General features: G+C 34.7%; 1 protein-coding gene across 5 annotated transcripts in view; it reads right to left on the bottom strand.

Moving 5' to 3' along the window:
* Window positions 1-17,939, bottom strand: part of MAP3K7 (mitogen-activated protein kinase kinase kinase 7) — a 47,651-nt gene that overhangs the window by 24,683 nt on the left and 5,029 nt on the right. For all 5 annotated transcript variants that reach the window (XM_021545396.2, XM_077782302.1, XM_021545404.2 and 2 more), the window contains exons 2-9: window positions 11,913-12,023; window positions 10,293-10,358; window positions 9,337-9,382; window positions 8,543-8,681; window positions 7,283-7,407; window positions 3,724-3,852; window positions 1,190-1,320; window positions 689-770 (exon numbers count right to left, since the gene is read on the bottom strand). In XM_021545396.2, coding sequence (XP_021401071.1) covers window positions 689-770; window positions 1,190-1,320; window positions 3,724-3,852; window positions 7,283-7,407; window positions 8,543-8,681; window positions 9,337-9,382; window positions 10,293-10,358; window positions 11,913-12,023 — 829 coding nt within the window. The remainder of the gene's footprint in view (window positions 1-688; window positions 771-1,189; window positions 1,321-3,723; window positions 3,853-7,282; window positions 7,408-8,542; window positions 8,682-9,336; window positions 9,383-10,292; window positions 10,359-11,912; window positions 12,024-17,939) is intronic.

Genomic DNA, 17,939 nt, shown 5'->3' with positions numbered 1-17,939 from the left:
TGAAGCTTTATCCTAATTAGCAGCAATTTCTTTGGCAACAGAAAATAATTCAACCAAGCAGAGGAAGCTGAAGACATGTAAAATTAGAAACTACTTAAGTGGAAAAAATGTACTCTAAACAATGAGGAAACTAAATGACCTTTTTAAATTATTATTAAAAGGATTTCTTTGAGAGCAAAACTACCTGAAAGTCTTGCCCACATTTTGTTCCATCCACCTTTCTAGTGATTTTTCTTGCACTTATTTTAAATTACTGTATTTATTGCAACTCATAATAAAACAAATGCAAGTTTAAATTGTGGAGACTGCAACTTAAAGCAGGTGCAGCTTTCAAGAAGAGCGAAAAATTTTAAATTGACAACTCCTAAACTTTACATATAAGTAAAAAGGTGTCAATTGATAGCAACAGTCATGGGGAAAAAATGGAGACATTAAACCTGGGCATTTGGAGACAGTTCTTATTATAAGCTTTTTCTTCATTACAAGTACACTTCAGCAAAACCACTTGACCGAGAACACTAAATATGATGTAGTATGAGGTATTAACAAAATAAATGGGGTCTGCTGATGCTTAAGATTTTGGCAGTCTTTTCCATTTTGAGTTCAAAATCAATGTAAGAACATGCTTTATAATCTATCTGCATCATTTCATGTTGCTGCTCTTTTTCTCTGACTTATACAAATGTACCTGTGCTAGTGGCAGAATTGCTTTGGCCTTCATCTGAATACTGGCAAGGATACTGCAGAGGTTCATCAGCTCCTGGAAAGTACTGTGAAAAAACAGTAATTACTTAATAGAAAAAGTAATTTACAATTGTTTACAATTATTTAAATAGTACCTAATAATTAATGACTGTAAATTATATATTACATTTATAATGATTTATTTAGAAAATAAATGAATGCAATTAAAATAATAATTTAATACATTAAATACACCTGTGACTTTGCTTATTTTCTAAAACTTCTTATGAGTTATTATACCACTCCAAAGAGGGAATAAATATATATATATATAAAAGACAAATTATTTCCCTTCTCTACTACAATAATTTGATAATGTTTGTCAAAAAGAGAGAGGCAAAAGAAAACACACATTGGAATGGGATAAAAGGCACATCTTCTGTAAATCAAATTCCCAGCTTAAGAGTTTAAGAAATGATTAAAATACTTTAATAAATTTTTATACCCGCATCAAGTGTGTCATTATTTTAACGATTTCCTCCATGGATGGTCGTTGTGAGGGATCCTTGGACCAACAACGGGTCATTAAACTCTCAATTGGTTTAGGTAAATTTTTGATCAGTGGTGGCCGAGTACCTGCAATTGAAATTAGAAAACACCCTTAAATTTCTTAAACAGGCTCTAAAACAACCAAGTGTCTTCTCTCTCTCCAGTATTTTGCTAAGTAAATAAAGGAAAATGCAGAATTAATGGTAATCTGGATGAACTGGCTTGTACTTCATTTTCTCCCAAAAACTGACAAGAAGAGTTCCTTTGCGCTACATAGCAGAAGTAGAAAAATATTTAAACATTTCCCTCAGTACAGGTTTGAATACATTCACTGACAGACCAAATACAGCATATTACAAAGGCTAATGAAATGTTACTTCTTTCTGAAGAATAAGGTTCTAGGCCAAGTAAGAAAGCAAGTAATAACAGTCTTTGGTTCCTAATGCTGTATTCACAAGGAAAAAAAAAATCAAAACAAACAAGCAAAAAAACCCCAAACAAAAAAACCCCACCAAACCAGACAAACAGAAAAACTCAAAAGACTCTTTTTTTAAAAGCTGATTTTACTCCTAAGAATATTCTGAAAAATTATCAGGCACTGGAACTACCAATTTTGTGTGACTTTTTCATGGTCTATACTAATTTTTAATAACATTTTACTTCAACTATTGTATTTAGCTGGTTTTTGCTTCAAGTTCCTCCTCTTACTACAATTTCAATGAGAACAATTAATGGACAATCAGTTGTGTTGGACATATGAGACACAGTGTTGGTTTGCAAAGAAAGCAGTAAGTATTTAAAAATCTATTCAACAGAATAAGTAATACATGAAGTAAGAATACCACAACAGTTTTAAGGGAGATGAAGTGTACTAAGACTTCTTCCTTGAGAAAAGGGAAAAAGAAAATAGAAAAAGATAAAGAAGATAAAATTTTAAAGCAAAAGTAGGTACAGATACTCCCACACTTTATTGAGGCTTCCTAATTTAGTACTAGATTTACACTTAGCTTTACAGTTAATGCTTTTATGCAAGGCACTTATAACTCCTAATCTTAATGTCCAGAGTCCTTGAAAAACTGGAAAATCTTATTTCATTCAAAAATGGCATTTACAAACATATCTCTTTGTGCATTATTAAGACTCTAATAGTCATTGATTCTATCACTGTCTGCCCCATTCTCATCTTTGAATAGGATATGCCTGTGCTCACCTTATGCTTCTATCATTTACTACTGAAGCAATGACACTCAGGCAGAGTACCAGCATTCATTGCTTCTTTCTTAATTTTTTTCTTCAAAAAGTTGGTGCTTGCTTTGATGTTGTCTCTCACAAATTGCAGAAACTCTTTGCAGACATTCACAGAACTACTTCACTATCAATACTTTATTACTTAAAAAATTGTTTTGCCATGGTACCTAAAAACACAGCAGTAAAAATGTTACACTTCTAGCATGAAGATACTACGGTCTACTCTACTGCACTGACCAATGGTTACACCACTGCTTTAAAGAAAGCAGTCCATTTGAACACAAGCACGGTGTCCTTCTCATAGTCTAACCTCCTGAAAATCTGTTCTACATAGTACCTAGCACAGTAGAGTGCTGCTCCATGAATGCATAGAGGTAAAACCTTTCAAGCAGCAGAATAAAAAAAACAAACTCCCAAAAACCACACATGAAAAGCAAAAGTAACATTTTTAATACCTAATGGTCCTTGAGGAGGTTTCATAGTTTCTAAGATTTCTAAACAAAGGTTAAGTTACTTGAAGTTACACATTTCTTGTAGATGTCCAATTAAAATCAAAAAGATAAAAGAAAGACAATGTAGCTAATAAAACCATCATTCAGCCAGGTAAGAGGTTTTCCTCAGATTACTTTTAAAATGAGGTGTTACAGTGAGCTCATGGGCACCCCATTTCCACTTCCCCGGGACCCTGTGACTCTGATCAAGACAACCCTGGACCCCTCCTTCCTGCCCCAACGGGGTTGGCAGAGAGCCAGGGAAGCCCATCCTGGCCAAAGTCTATATAGACATTTCCTGTTCGTTCTCTTTTGCCCCGCTCTCCCCTTGGATGCCACAGAATAAAGAGAGCTGAACCAACGTATTTTGGGGAAAGAGCCTCTTTTGGAAATCTTTGCCATCTCCTGATATTCCTCCCCTCACAGACTCAGACCTCTGGGCTAGCCTGATATTCAGGGGGCTGTGTGAGGGGGGGAACGTCAATGGAGTATTGTAATAATGAAGACATTACACTTTATCCTTTTGTGTTTATACACCAGTTACATGTAGCAAGCACTGTAGCAGCCAAGTAGCTCAAAACCTACACTGACACAACGTGGCAGTGTCTGTTTAGCCTTAGTGACAAAAATGCATATTTAATGAAGCACAAAATGGAAACACAAGTAATATAAAGTTGTACAGGTAAGAATGTTTAGTAAATTTATAGGTCATATACACAACTTCAAATGCAATAAAGTAATTTCAACTCACCATTGTGAACGGCCCACATTATTCGGAAAGCTGGACCACCAATCTCATCAAAAGGTTTCCTACGGGTGATTACCTCCCAGAGAATAATACCCCAACTGAAAACATCACATTTTTCACTGTAATTGCTACCTGGAAGAAAGACATCAATATAAATTGACTCTTTTATGTAACACATCATAAAGATATACAGTTTGAGCAGATCATAGAATCAGGTTGGAAAAGAGCTCCAAGATCACTGAATCCAAACTTTCACTAAACACCATAATGTCAACTAAACCATGGCACTGTCATGCTGAGTCACTTCTTCAGTGCTTCCAGGGATGGCAACTCCACCACTCCCCTGGGCAGCTTGCTCCAATAAATAAATAGCTTCACACACTTACTTTTACTTCATGTTTATTTTGCTGAGAAAAAACATTTTTCTAAAGCTGGCTGATTCATGCTAACTGAAGTCTGAAATCACTTGACAGTATGACTGTTAAGAATGCCCCTCTCTCGGAATGAGTCATTTTCATTTGGAGTCATCTCAAAATGATAAAATGTATCACTTTTCCTATATAATATAAACTGCAATTTATTAGGTTTTTAAAAATCTCTTGCATTCAGGGTTTAATTGATTAAGTTTGCTTCCTCTAAATATTCTTCAATTCACTACTTCCAACCTTAGTCACAATATGCCAGCCAGTAACATCTGTCATATCCATTACTCTTAATAAATTACAGGTCTTCACAAGAACTACTAAGTTACCACATGAACAAAACAGGAGAGCCCTCAATTCCTTACCATCTTATTTCCTCTTTGTTTACTATTCTTATTCTTTTTGTAATGGCATTACTTAATTATAAGTCTTTGACCATAAGTTCAATATTTCTAAGACTCCTAAGGTGCTGAAGACAGGTTGATGGCATAGAATAATAAATGAAAATGTTCAGAGGCTACAAAGAAAGAATGTATGCTTTGCAACCATAATTCATGCAAATGTTAATAAGAAAAGTGGACGGCTAATGACATGAGAATAAATGTGTGAATATAAATTATAGGAGATTTGCTCACCTATCTTCAAACAAGGATTAAAACTGGCATATAGTGGCCAAGAGATTTTTTTTTTGTTTATACCTGATCAGAAAGCATTATTCAGACCAATCATTTTAGTAACAGTGCTATTAAAGAAGTCTAGTTCCATGTGAATACCCACCATATAGCAATAGTTATAACAAGCTCTGTCCATTACCTGAGCCAACTTCCTCTGCCCCATGCCTCTGACAAACTGCAAGGCAAACAGCCTGTTCTCTGGTCAGTTCTTACAGTCCAGCCAGTTTGCAAAGCAAACACAAGAAACAGGCCGCAGCATGAACCACAAGCCCTTTTTAAGTGAAGGCACTAATTTGGACTTTACAAAACTCTCTAAGAATGTGGATCTCAAAAACTCTTTATACCTGTATCAAAGTAGCCGAATGTGGGTAATGACTTCAAAAGGTACGAAGAAAAAAAAGATATCTTTATCAGCCAGCTTATTTTCAAAGATGCTGGGAAAATAAGTCATGTAAACAATGGCAGATCACTAAGGAAAGCAAAACAGTCTCATCTATGCAGTCACAGAACTTCTGTAACACACAGCCTATAAAACTACAGTAGTACCATTCCCCTATTTGAGCAATGGAATTCTACTTTGCAGCTCAGAAGTCTTGGACTAATTCTGAAAAGTGAGAGTCCAAAAGAAGTGAGAAAGTATTCTGTATTGTTTCCTTATAATCCCAAAGCAATTTAATTTTTTTAAAAAATAGTTTCTTCTACTCGGAATTCTTATATTGGAATTGCTCTCTTTTACTTCATCCTTTAGGTGCCCTAAAGCCTTAGGTTTAAAATGGAGGAAAAATTTGTAATATTACAGTAACTAGTTCACTAAGCACCGTGTTCTGCAACAGATGCTTTTCATGCCTTTATTGCTATCACCTAGAAACCTTAGTACTAGAACAGCATCAAATTAATTAGCCTTTATTCCAGTGTTGAATTCTGATGCAGTAACAGAAGCAAAGAAATTTTTAACCATTTTACCATTTAAGGTGGTTATTTTTAGTAATTTAATGACTCTTTCAAGAGTAATTTGATATGCTGCATTGTAGAAGATGCATCATGCTAGATTCTCTCCTCCTTGATACTTGTATTTTTATAATGATTTGTCTATTTATCAGTAAATACTTTCAGTTAAAAGTACATAAAAACAACTGTAAACTGAATGCTTCTTGCACTGTCCAACAATAACTGCAATAGAAGGTTTCTTTCTACCTTGCTCGATTCATACACTAGAAGAACTGGGATATGAACTGTAAATCCCTACTACAATACATCTATTTATAGCCATTTTATATTAAGATTTTTCAACAAAAAAATCTATCTTTAACACTGATGGTTAAATTGTTTATTTTTAAAAGAAAAAAAAATCTATTTATAGAATTTAATTTAATAGCAAACAAGTGTTAAGAAAAGAAGCAGTCCTGGCTAAAAAAATAAAGGAAGTGCCTGAATATAAAATGACATAATGAAAAATTTTCAGGCATCAGAGTGAAACAAATAATCCTTCAATTGGTACTCTAAGCAATATGTGGAACAAAATGGTACCTTCAGAATAAAAATTCCAAAGGTGATGTTTGGGAGGAATCCTAAAACTGTATATGGACAGTTTCTGGAATAAGGACAGCAAAAAGGAAAGAGGCCACCTGGATCCAGAATCTGGGAAACCACTGCTGCACATAGGCACTTGCCGAATATATCAAATCAAGAACACCTGCTTACTAAAGCAGGAGGATGACTTTTCCAGACCATTGCTAAATTGCATTGATAATTAAGGTACAGACAGATTAAAAAATGTTTAATCTGCAATTTAATATCTATGAGTTTATTTCTTTGATAATCATGCAGCAATTATAGGTATCTGATTATCAAGTATCATCAGTCTTCCCCAATTATACTCCAAGAAATAGTTTGTTTTTCTACTTAACCAAATTAACTGGTATTAACAAGTTCCTCAGTATGTAGGAAAGAGGAAGTATATCAAATCTCTAGATTACACAAAAAGCAAATGAAGATGGCAGTTACAAGAAAGTGGGAGGTGAAAAAAGAAAGCAATTATGTTCAATTTAGAGACTCCAACAGGGAAATTCTAAAGTTAAAAGCTAATCAGAGTAGGGAGTGAAAGTAGTGACAGTGTATTTAAATGACAAGAGTTTGAAATTATTTAAGAGTTTTAGAAATAGCAAAATTGTGAGGAAAGAGCCCTCTGGCTGTATTTTACTGACTTACAAAATAAGGAACTGCAGCTGTCTAAAGGTACTCCTTATGTAAATCTCAGCAATGACAAGGTTCTACATCTTCACATAATTAAATATCTAATAATAACATGAGAGAATTGGTTCAGTCCTGTTCTTCAAACCTTTGCACAATTATTTGATGATATACACTTGTAGAGATTTTATGATGATGCTCTTATTCTTACACCACTTTAATTCACAGTTGCATCCCTATAAAGAAAATTTAATATTAACACTGAATTTTTATTACCTTCAAAAACTTCAGGTGCCATCCAAGCAGCACTTCCTTTGTTGTTGGTCATGTGTGTTTGAATATCACAGGCTGTACCAAAGTCACAGATTTTTAGAACTGTCCCCCCAGCTACCAAGAGCAAACTGTCAAAGAAGAAAAAGAATATTAAAATTGTAGAATATAGTAGTCTGATAACAAACTACTTTTTTTTGTTTTTTAAATCCCAACAACTATCATTCTAATATAGGTGAATATCTTAGGCTTTGTATCTCAGGTCTTTGTTTTGTAATTTGGGAAATACGGAAGGTCATTTGTGTCTAATGTGAACATATTACATATTTTAAGGTAACCCAATGTATGCTGTAATTTATTAATATTTCTACATGCTAGATCTTAAATAAATATCTTTAGCCATAGTAAACCACTAAGCATACAATGACAAAAGTAGACTTTCAGATGCCAGGGTCTGAAAATCAACAAGTGCTGTAACAATTTTACCAAAAAAAGAAGAATCAAGACTCTCATCAGTGTCAGTCAGCACAGCTATTTATTTAAATGGAAGCACTTGAAGTTACATGTGAACAACTCTCTAAATCAACCCGGGGAATAAAAGAAGAACTGAAGATTTAAACTGTGCCTTCATGTTATAATTTTACCTGGTAATAACTGCAGATTACCACCAAAAATGGATGATTCTGCTGATCCTCAAATATCTGTTTCTATCTAATCTGTGGAGCCAGATCTGAAGCCATAAAATGAGCCAGATAACAAACTGACTGGGTAGGAAACTATTAAATTTTCTTTTGGTGGAAAGTGATGGGAGCTTCTGGCAGGGGTAGTGGAACAGGCAGAAGGAGGGGATAAGGGAGGATGGCCATGTGGTGAAAGAGCTCTAATGCAACAGATTAAATATGACATTAGAACCAATCAACCCCCCCCAGAATGTTCTCTTCTGGAACACCACAACCATTCCAAAACTGGAACATTTTAACTGCCTCTGATTAGAAGCCCTATTCCTAATAAAATCCTCTTCCATGATGTAGGGCAGGAGCAGGGTATTTTTCCAGTTGAACAGAAAGTAACTGAATACAGTTAATTTTCTGTATCACAAACTGTTGTTCTGTAACTTAAGTTTCAAATGCACAGCTTTCATTTGGAATACAGTACATCCAAAAGTTAGTACCAACTAAGCGTATTTCCTTTAAATGCAATAAAATTATTATAAATTATCTTCAATACCAATTGTAAGAAAATATGAAAAATGAACTCTAAACCTACTTTGGTGGTTTCAGGTCTCTGTGAATTAGAGCCTTTGGTTTCATGCTGTGGAGATATGCGACTCCTTGAGAACACTGTAAACACCAACTCATGGCATGTGCAGCAGTATAATGAGGCAGAGGTTCAGCACCATGCAGCACTGCAAAACAAAGGCACAAACTAAAAAGAACTTTATTGCATATTACAACAGATACAATGGAGTTAACAAAATACCAGTCAGAAAGCTCTATGGAATAGAAGTAATCACCAACATCTCATTACTGCAACTAAATATACCCTTCTGCAGACTGTTTAAATAACAGAAATGTCAAAATATTTTCCATTTTTTAGTACATTTTCCAAAATCATTTATGTTAAGATTCAATATGAAAAGTGTTGCCTGTTCTCAGCTATCCCTGGTAAAGTCTATGTTAAACAAATGCCCAGGGAATTTCAAAATTAAGGAAGAATGATTTTAGATGTTCCACTGGAAAACCTTACATTACTTGTATAAAATAAAATAAACTGCTATCAAGAACAAACAAGTGAACTGAAAAGGGATTTTAAAAGGCACACTCCCTTCTCCTTAAAATTATTTTAAGAATTTCAAAGACCCACATAACAGTTGGAAGAGACCTGTGGAAGCCCACCAAGCAGGTCAAGCAGGCCAGCTCCAGCCAGTTGCCCTGGACTGTGCTGAGGTGGCTTCTCAATAGCTCCAAGAATGGAGGCATATTTATGAAACACCATGTAGTTTAGACGATGTTTGCCCTAATAATAGCACTTTAACTCCAGGAAGTTGAAATGATACTCACCATTGTAGAGAGAACCTCCTTCAGCATACTCCATGACAAGACACACCTTTGGGGGAAAAAAGGACAAAAATTAGGCGTATTTTCAATGCAGAGATAGAAAACATCTTCTGTAAACTGAAAGGGAAGTTCTTTGAGAGCAACTGCAAAGCTTCCATACCTAAGCTAATGGAAAATACATCAGTCAGTTTGAAATGTATATATTTACATGTAAGAAAAATCAGTTTTACACTTAGTTCTCACTGTAAGTTAGAAAATAATGACCTCCCTCCTCCTCTTCAAACTTAAAAAGCAAATACTATCTTCCAACTGCAGTTCATTATTCTTTACTTTATTCGTTTAATGGCTTACGAAAAAAAATAGTTAAATACCACACCAGAAGAACTTCACTAGTACTAAGAAAAAAAAGGGATGCAGCACTATTTTAAGCAATTAAATAGCCCATACAAGAATTAGCTAAGGATACATCTGTCCTGTCAGTAAAGTACCTTTTTTTCTGTTTAGAGAATTTGTGATACTGTTTGCAGCTGTGGCAGAAAGAAAGCAAATCCTGAAAATTACATGTATGAGGAGCTGATTTACAAGACACAATCACGTCTTGACACTGCATTGCCTTTTGTATTGATTTACAATTAATAGGATTGTAGATAATTGTAGATATGAATGTAACTACATTATGTAATACACTAGATGCCATTTTGACAAATTGAAGTATAACTAGTGTTTAGAAGCAGATCTGGGGTGTTCTTGAAAGAATTTATTTTTTATAGGAGTAGAAACGAAAAACAAATACCTGAAAATATCAACCAACCTACACATCTGCATATTTCCTTATTATGGCTAAAACATGAAAAATATATAAAATAGATATTTTAATATAAAATACATGTTCTGTGCACTGATGCTTGCATATGTTAAGCTAGTTACCTTTTTTCATACTGACATAAGCTATAACTTACTGGGTTCAGACAGGCTCCATATAACTTGACAATATTGGGATGGTTTACCCGTGACAGTTGTCGAAGCTGCAATACAAATCACACAGTTTCAAACCATGGGAAAAAAAGGCTAATGCTTTATTTTCATAACTATAAATAATAGACCACAACCACAAGTATACAGTTTTCTATTTCTGCATAACCCCAGATGGTGATTTTACAAATTACAAGACTTATTTCACTCTTTGAATTTTCATTTATGTAATCAGGCTTGCATCAAACTGGATCTGTATTTTAAAAGAAAGGTTGACAAAATTATGTTTAAAGAAAGTATTTTTGTCAGGCTATAGTAAAGTCACTCAAGTCACAAGCACCATGCAACAAGGAAGTCTATAGATTTGGTGCTCTTCCTGGAGCCTTTAACATAAAAATTGTCTGATTGAATAAAAAAAATCAGAATCATACTTCCTGTTTTGACAATATAGAGGACAGAAGTTCTAATATCCCCAAGCCCACAATCCTATAAAATAATTTAATATTAAGATGACATAGTTCCAAAAACCTATTACTCTTTGTACTGACAATTACATTATTTTGCATTGTTTTTTTTTTTACCATTACACAGTAGAAGCAAGCAAAAAGAATTTTTTTGCCCTGCACACAGACTGCTGAAGTAGTTTACGCTGTCTTCAGAGCAAATACTATATTTTCTATATACTTGAGCAGATCTAAAAAATCAGAACGAATTGATGCTTGCACTGTGCAGGGTTTCCTGAATAGCAGTAATTACTGAGGCATTTTTGGGATTATCTACTCAGATGTCTTTTGAACACAAAAATCCCAAGAGACCAATTGGATTTACTCAGCATTAAACCAGACTCAGATTAATAACCTTAAAAACTTTTCATTGCAATAAACAACAGATAAATATTTACATAAAGGTCTATTACAAACATGCTTTTTTCAGCCCTTTAGTGTGTCACATTTTACTAGAGTTAGTTCTAAATTTGAGAGTTTTATTTTTAACACATTTTGTGTATCCTGAACATTCTAGTTTATAAATGAATTAAATATTAAGCAGCATGTCACAATATGTGTCATTTAAATTAAACTTTTGATTCTAGAAAATATTATGTATCTTGGGAAGTTTATCAGGTATATCTGAATTACTCAAGACATTTTTAAATAAGATATTGAATGAAAAGAGTGATTGCCATTAAGGTAGCAATGTATTTGCATAGAAGAAAAAAGTTATCAAATTATTAGAACTGTTGAAAAAACTCAGAAACAGTTTCAAATATCAACCTGACTGTACTGGAGAACCAAGGCTTTGCTGGGTATTCCAGTTGCACCCTGACTTCTGACTGGGACATGATGTAAGAACTGTTATATCCCTAACTTGTGTGGCCTTGTCTCTCCCACACTCTTGCTTTTCAGTTTTTATGAGAATCAAACTAAAGGAGCTGCAATGTGCTTTGACAGGTCTCCTATTCTGCAAGACAAGGGTCCAGGCCTGAACTGGGTACTGCAGGCAGCATTTATCTTGTGATAAAGACATAGCTTTCAGTACACTAAATGAACCCATGAATTTCAGGAAACAAGCTCTACCAAACCCCATATTTTCCATCAAACATACTGTACCTCTACAATGAAGGCTTTTCTTTCAGATTCACTTTCTATTTGTTTAATGGCTACATCTTTAGCTCGCCATTTTGCTTTGCAGACCACACCAAAGGCTCCTCTTCCAACAACCTAGAACAAAATATAAAACACAAGAGTTAAAACTTAAAATAGTGTAATTTGCTGTGCAGGACTTCACAAAGAGAAAAGAAATTTAATTTAGAAAACTGAAGATACACAGGCTCAACTTTTGCAGTAGCAATTTAACAGTATGCCATTAAAGCATAACTGGTCTTAGCTAAGCTTGCTCATGAGATCACATAGAGAATTGGAAAACGCACATACAAAAATTTCTATTACTAATGTGCAGTGATAGTATTTCAGAAAAGTATAATCTCAATTGTCTAGAACAAGATTTGCTCAGAAGAAAATTAAAGGAATGAGACCTTAGCTTTGAAGAAGCTCTAAAACCATAATTATTTAGAGTAACTCTTTGGAACCAAGCATAGAAATGAAAGCAGGATAGAAAGAAGGTCACTTTCAGTTACTGGTGAATTACACATGACATTTAATTGAAAATTCACTTGTTTTAATTGTTCCTCAGAGGAAAACTGGCAACATACAGGAATATTGACAAAGCATGCACATGAGATGCAAAATTGAAATTAAGGTGTTGCCAAAACAGTGACTGCAACTACTACAGGAAAGCACAGACAAGTGCGTTGTTACTCATATGCTCAAAAGAAAATGCTGAGGAGGAGCAGACCTAAGGCACACACAGTCACAGAAGGAAAAAGAGTTCCTCCAAATCCAAAAAATGCAAGGCAGGCAAGATGAGAAATAGGAAAGGGGAGAAGAAACAAGAGGCTGACTACCATTTATGTAATCCATTCTTGGGTTAGGTTCTTACTATGCGCTTTCCAAATAAATAGTGAAACTGATTTCCCCTGGGAATGGGATGGAAAAGGCTGAAGATGTGTAACTCAAGACCTGCTAAACTGTCATGATGGATATGAGAAAGTCTGCAATCAAGGACTCAGTCTGAAGAGATGAAAAATATAAATTTAAAAAAAACCCATCAAGATCTTGCATTAAGAAAGATCAAAAAAGGAAATGATGCTTAATATTTCTTAGAAGATTCATGTGGATATAAGGGACAGCTGCCCCTGACAGCCATGGTGATAGATGGCACTTTCTTCTGATTTCCTTATTACTACAATATTTTTCTCTTCTACATTACAGCATGCACTTAGCCTTTCAGGAGTTCCTGCCATCTCATCTTTAGCTTCCACAACAGTGGTTCACAGACTGAGTCTGTGGTAAGATATGTACAGAAGATGCACAGAACATGCCTAATTCTGCTCTGTTAAAGAACAGAACCTGTTCTTTAACAGAGAACATTAACATGTGCCAAAGTGCCTGGCACTTTTGTGTTGCCTTGTTACATCTTGTCCTGACGTAACACATGCTAACTATCTTCTTGCATTCCACAAGTGAGGTTGGAAACACCAAGCCATGAATGATAGATGAGCAGCCTACAAAAATAGTACATATAAACAAATTGGAAACAATGAGTCACTGGAAGATATAAAAGTCCCGAACAGCCTTCCTTGTTCTTCCTTTTCTTTCTCAAACCATGTTTTGAATAAAATTGCCCATTTTCTTGGGTTTGGCAGGCCCCCCATCTTCTACTGCCACAAAAGTTGTCCATTACAAAGCCCCTACCCACTTTGCACAGCACATGACCAGACCTACAGAATAAGGAAAATCTCATCAAGTTGGTGTGTGTGCTGTAAGTCTGCATTTTGCAGAAATGGTGATTAGTGAGCACATAAAAATAGATTGTGCAAGAACCTGGGAGACACTAAGGGCAGTCAATGAGAGAAGGATGCCACAGAGCAGCTTGTGAAGGATGAAGTGGATCGGCAGCAGCAATACAGTTAGTTCCACATCTGCTGCTCCCCTACGCTGGGAAGGAATCCAAACAGGGTTACCCAAATGAGCGAGTAACCTCCTTTTCTCCTCCACTTAGGGAAAAGGAGACTGGCATATAATGAATTTCCTAGGTGGATAGAATTGGCCTTACAGTACAAGCCTGTGAGACACCTTTTAGAAGGTTCCTTTTTAATATACTTTTTCTCATACTCTTTCACAGTTTTCAACTACAACTCTTGTTACATTTAATCTAGTGACAGAAACAAAAAAAAAATGATTTGAAAACAGTACATATAAATCAGTTAAAAGATTGGTCTCAAAATTTAATGAAGTAATTTGACTTTCTTTTTTTTAACTTAGCCTGAATCACTTACAATAGTTTGTGATTAGTCAGGCTCACTTTTTTTTCTGGCTAGTCATATCTTTCCCTGCTGAAAAGACTTCTATGCGTCCATATGTACAAATATACTATATGTATTATGTATATGATTTTAATATTAGCCCTATGCAATATATACTACGTATATTTTTATACATTTATATTTTATATACATTAATTATATTTATTTTTCAGATGCATAACAAAAAAAAGTAAGCCCATGCATCTATTCAATTTGATTCCATATGTTTAAATTCAGCTCATAAGTTTATATAAATGCATACTGTTCCCCTGCAGATAAATCCATGACTATTTGCAAGTTTCATCCTGAGAACTGATATATGTATTTCCAGTTCATATACTAAAGAAATCTTTGTTTTTCAATAGTGTTGTATTTTTTAACAATGCTTCTACTGAATGAAGAAATTTACAGAAACGAGCATACTGCCCGAGTGTTCTACATTGAGCCATGAATGTCACAGCATTTGGGTTTTAGCTGAAAAATGGAATAAATTCCAAGAATTAGATGAACTTTAGGAAGTTTCACTGATGACTGGAAAAAAATAATAATAAAAAAATAAAATCAGTGTTGAGCACCAAGAGGAAGAGTTTACCAACACAATCTAAATATTAATTACATAGTAGAAAGCTCAGAGACCATCAGGTATGTACATTTTATTGTTGGTGAAAATAATTTGATAAAGGATTATGCAGTAAAGGTTTCATAACACTTTACCAGTGACTTGGTGCCTGCTTGCAGAAGGTTGAACTTGAGAAGAGGACATGAATGCAGTGAATATTTACCTAGGATACAGGGAAAACAGAAGAGCCGATCTGCCATTAAAGCAGTTCAGGCTATTGGATGGCACATGAAAGGAACAGCCATCAGAAACAATGATGGATCCAATACAAATTCAAGTTTCCCATCTGTGAAAACTCAGTGTGTGTTTCCTATATAATCTGGAAAAAGTACCTTACTCATAGCAAAAACCCCTTTATAACTGACGATCTGCAGCTTGTGGTGGAGTCCATTTACGTATCATTTTCTTCCTTTAAGTTTATTCTTTAAAGAGTAAGTCTTAGGTATTGTCAGAACGGTTTAAACACTATGTGGTTTCCTTCAGCACCTCATGCTGGAACTAAGTAACTTAATATCAAAGGAGGGAGGCACTGCCTGAACTTTAGTTTCTTCATGCTCATTCCTTCTTGTCCCCTGCTGTTGGTGCCACACCACATGTTTGGGCAATAGCACATATTTGGAATTATATGAAACACAGTTAATGGAATTATTGACACAACAAATCAATAAACAGCAGTTGATCTGTAGCACTGTGTATATTTGGAAGATGATCTAAAAATAAACACATTCTTTTGATAAATTTTTTTTTCCTTTAAATATGTTCTGGGAGAAAAAAGGAAGATATAGGGTAGACGAGACAATCAGAAATAGAGTAAGAACAAGTCTGCTTCTACCTTTCTTACAGAAGACAATTAAGTTAGTCAAAAATCACTTGGTACATGACACAAAACCACTTTAAACTGGAAGTAATACTTAAAGAGATTCAAAGATTGAAAAGTGTATTAAAATTTATTCTTCTACCTGTAAAATACATACCAGTAAAAAGTTACATTTTACTGTGCGACAAAGTGACATGGTGAAGGACAGTGCCACTTGCATGTTTTCCAGATAATGTATTTAGAGTCTTATTTAAAGAATATGAACCACACAAGAACCCTGGAACAAGCATTACCTCTGTCTCTGTGTACAAATAGTATCAAATGCAGTACATAAACAAAGATACATGATACTTACTTGTAAGTATGTAGACTATACTGACTGGTAAGTTATGTAGACTAGAAATCATGCAGGAAATAGACTGCAGATATGTTAAGATCTTAAGGATGTATTTTGTCCTAAGGGATGTGACCAAAAATTTCCCCGCCCCCAGTAAAACAAGAAAATGCATCTCTATTTATCCTGATGCACCATAATCCCCTAACAAATGTCAAAACTTTGGAAGAATTAATTTCAACTTTGCATTAACTCCACAAGTTTGCTATTAACTCAAAAACATAAAAATGCAAAGTTTTTATCTCTGTCCATAAAGTTTCCATGTAAGGTAGTTCTGCATGCTGGATACCTAGAGCTTTTCTTTCTAAAAAAAACTTGCTAGATATATAAGACAGCAATAAAATATAATAGCTCCCTGGTTAGCAGACCTAGTATTCTTTAGAGAACTGACTTCATAATTTGCAGTATCTACTGTATGACATGCTCATTTACAATTTTGGGATACAAGACAAGCAATTACAAAAATCTAGCAACTGAAACCCAACAAAACCAGTGCATCCAAAATGACAATAGGCTTTAAGTTATTTTTAATATCTATATTGCTTTGTTTACTGGTATATTTCCTAATGAAATGGGATGTATGCAAACTGAATGTTTGGATCTCTCAAGCTCCAGACACTACACTAGACAGAGTGGAAAAAAAAAAGTTCTATAATGTGTTCTAAAAAACACAAAAAAGAATCACATTTTAAAATTCAGTTGTTTCTACCTTCTCTGTCTACCCGAGCTCCAGCAGTAACAAATACACTAATATTTTCAGCTTTCCACATATGTGAAGTATAGCACATGCAGCATAAATTAAGAAAAAAAAGTGCCAAAAGAAGTAATGAACAACAGTTTAGAGCTTCTAAAATTATATTCCTACACTTTCTATCATTCATTCAACCAGCGTCAAATTCCAGCTTTGGTTCCTCTGTGTGTGCTATGCTTTATTAAGTAGGTTGAAGCAAATTGGCCCTGTGCCACAAATGACTGTGGCCAATACCCTGGCAGCATTTTTAGGAAGGAGTTCAAATCTATCTGCCAATTCTTACAGCTATGTTCTTTGACTGGTTAAGTTTATTTGTACGAGTGTCAGCACAACTCTAAATGTTGCTTTTCCTTTCTGGGATTCTTACAGCAATGAAGAAGCCTCCAAATCCTCTCTACTCCCCCACCCCCAAAACCCCTGGAAGCAATCCTACTAATTGGAAGTAAACTAAGTAATTTAGTTTAGATTTAGTTTCCAAGTTTGACTTATAATTATGCAAAACACTGTAGGAAAAAATATTTTTTCCTGAAAGAAACTGATTATTAAAATCAACTTAGATTCTTAATAAATAAAGGCAAGCTCTTCTTCACAAACTCATACAGTTGGCCCCTAGATAGCGTTTTTCATCTGTTAGAGCTGTATAACACTGTACAGTTTTCATTCAGTGGCTTGTCTATCTGAATTTAGTTCTGTTTAAGAACTAATTCTCTTTTCAGCTTCTTTAGAACATGTTTATCAAGAATCAAAGTATCATCATACATATTCCTGAAATTATAGAATCATAGAATGGTTTGGGTTGGAAGGGACCTCAAACATCATCTAGTTCCAGCCCCTCGTCATGGACAGGGACACCTTCCAGTAGACCAAGTTACTCAGAACCCCATACAGCCTGCTCTTGAAAACTGTATTTCTGGAAATTCTTCCTTTGCTCTGAACATGCAACCAACCCTCCCTGCATTTTGACAGCAAAAGTCATTCCAAGAAATGCGTGCATCTCAAAGATAACAGTTTATCAAGTTATACTTTCATTCTGGCTTAATACATATAGAAAAGCTTTTATGCATTGATAGGGTTTTATACATCTGTCTCAAGAACTGAACTAATTTTAATTAACAGCAATTTAAAAACATT

The sequence above is a fragment of the Lonchura striata genome, chromosome 3 (genome assembly GCF_046129695.1).
Source record: "Lonchura striata isolate bLonStr1 chromosome 3, bLonStr1.mat, whole genome shotgun sequence".
NCBI classification, from domain to species: Eukaryota; Metazoa; Chordata; class Aves; order Passeriformes; family Estrildidae; genus Lonchura; species Lonchura striata.
The sequence above is the reverse complement of the archived record's forward strand: the minus strand, read 5'-3'. Positions and strand labels throughout refer to the sequence as shown.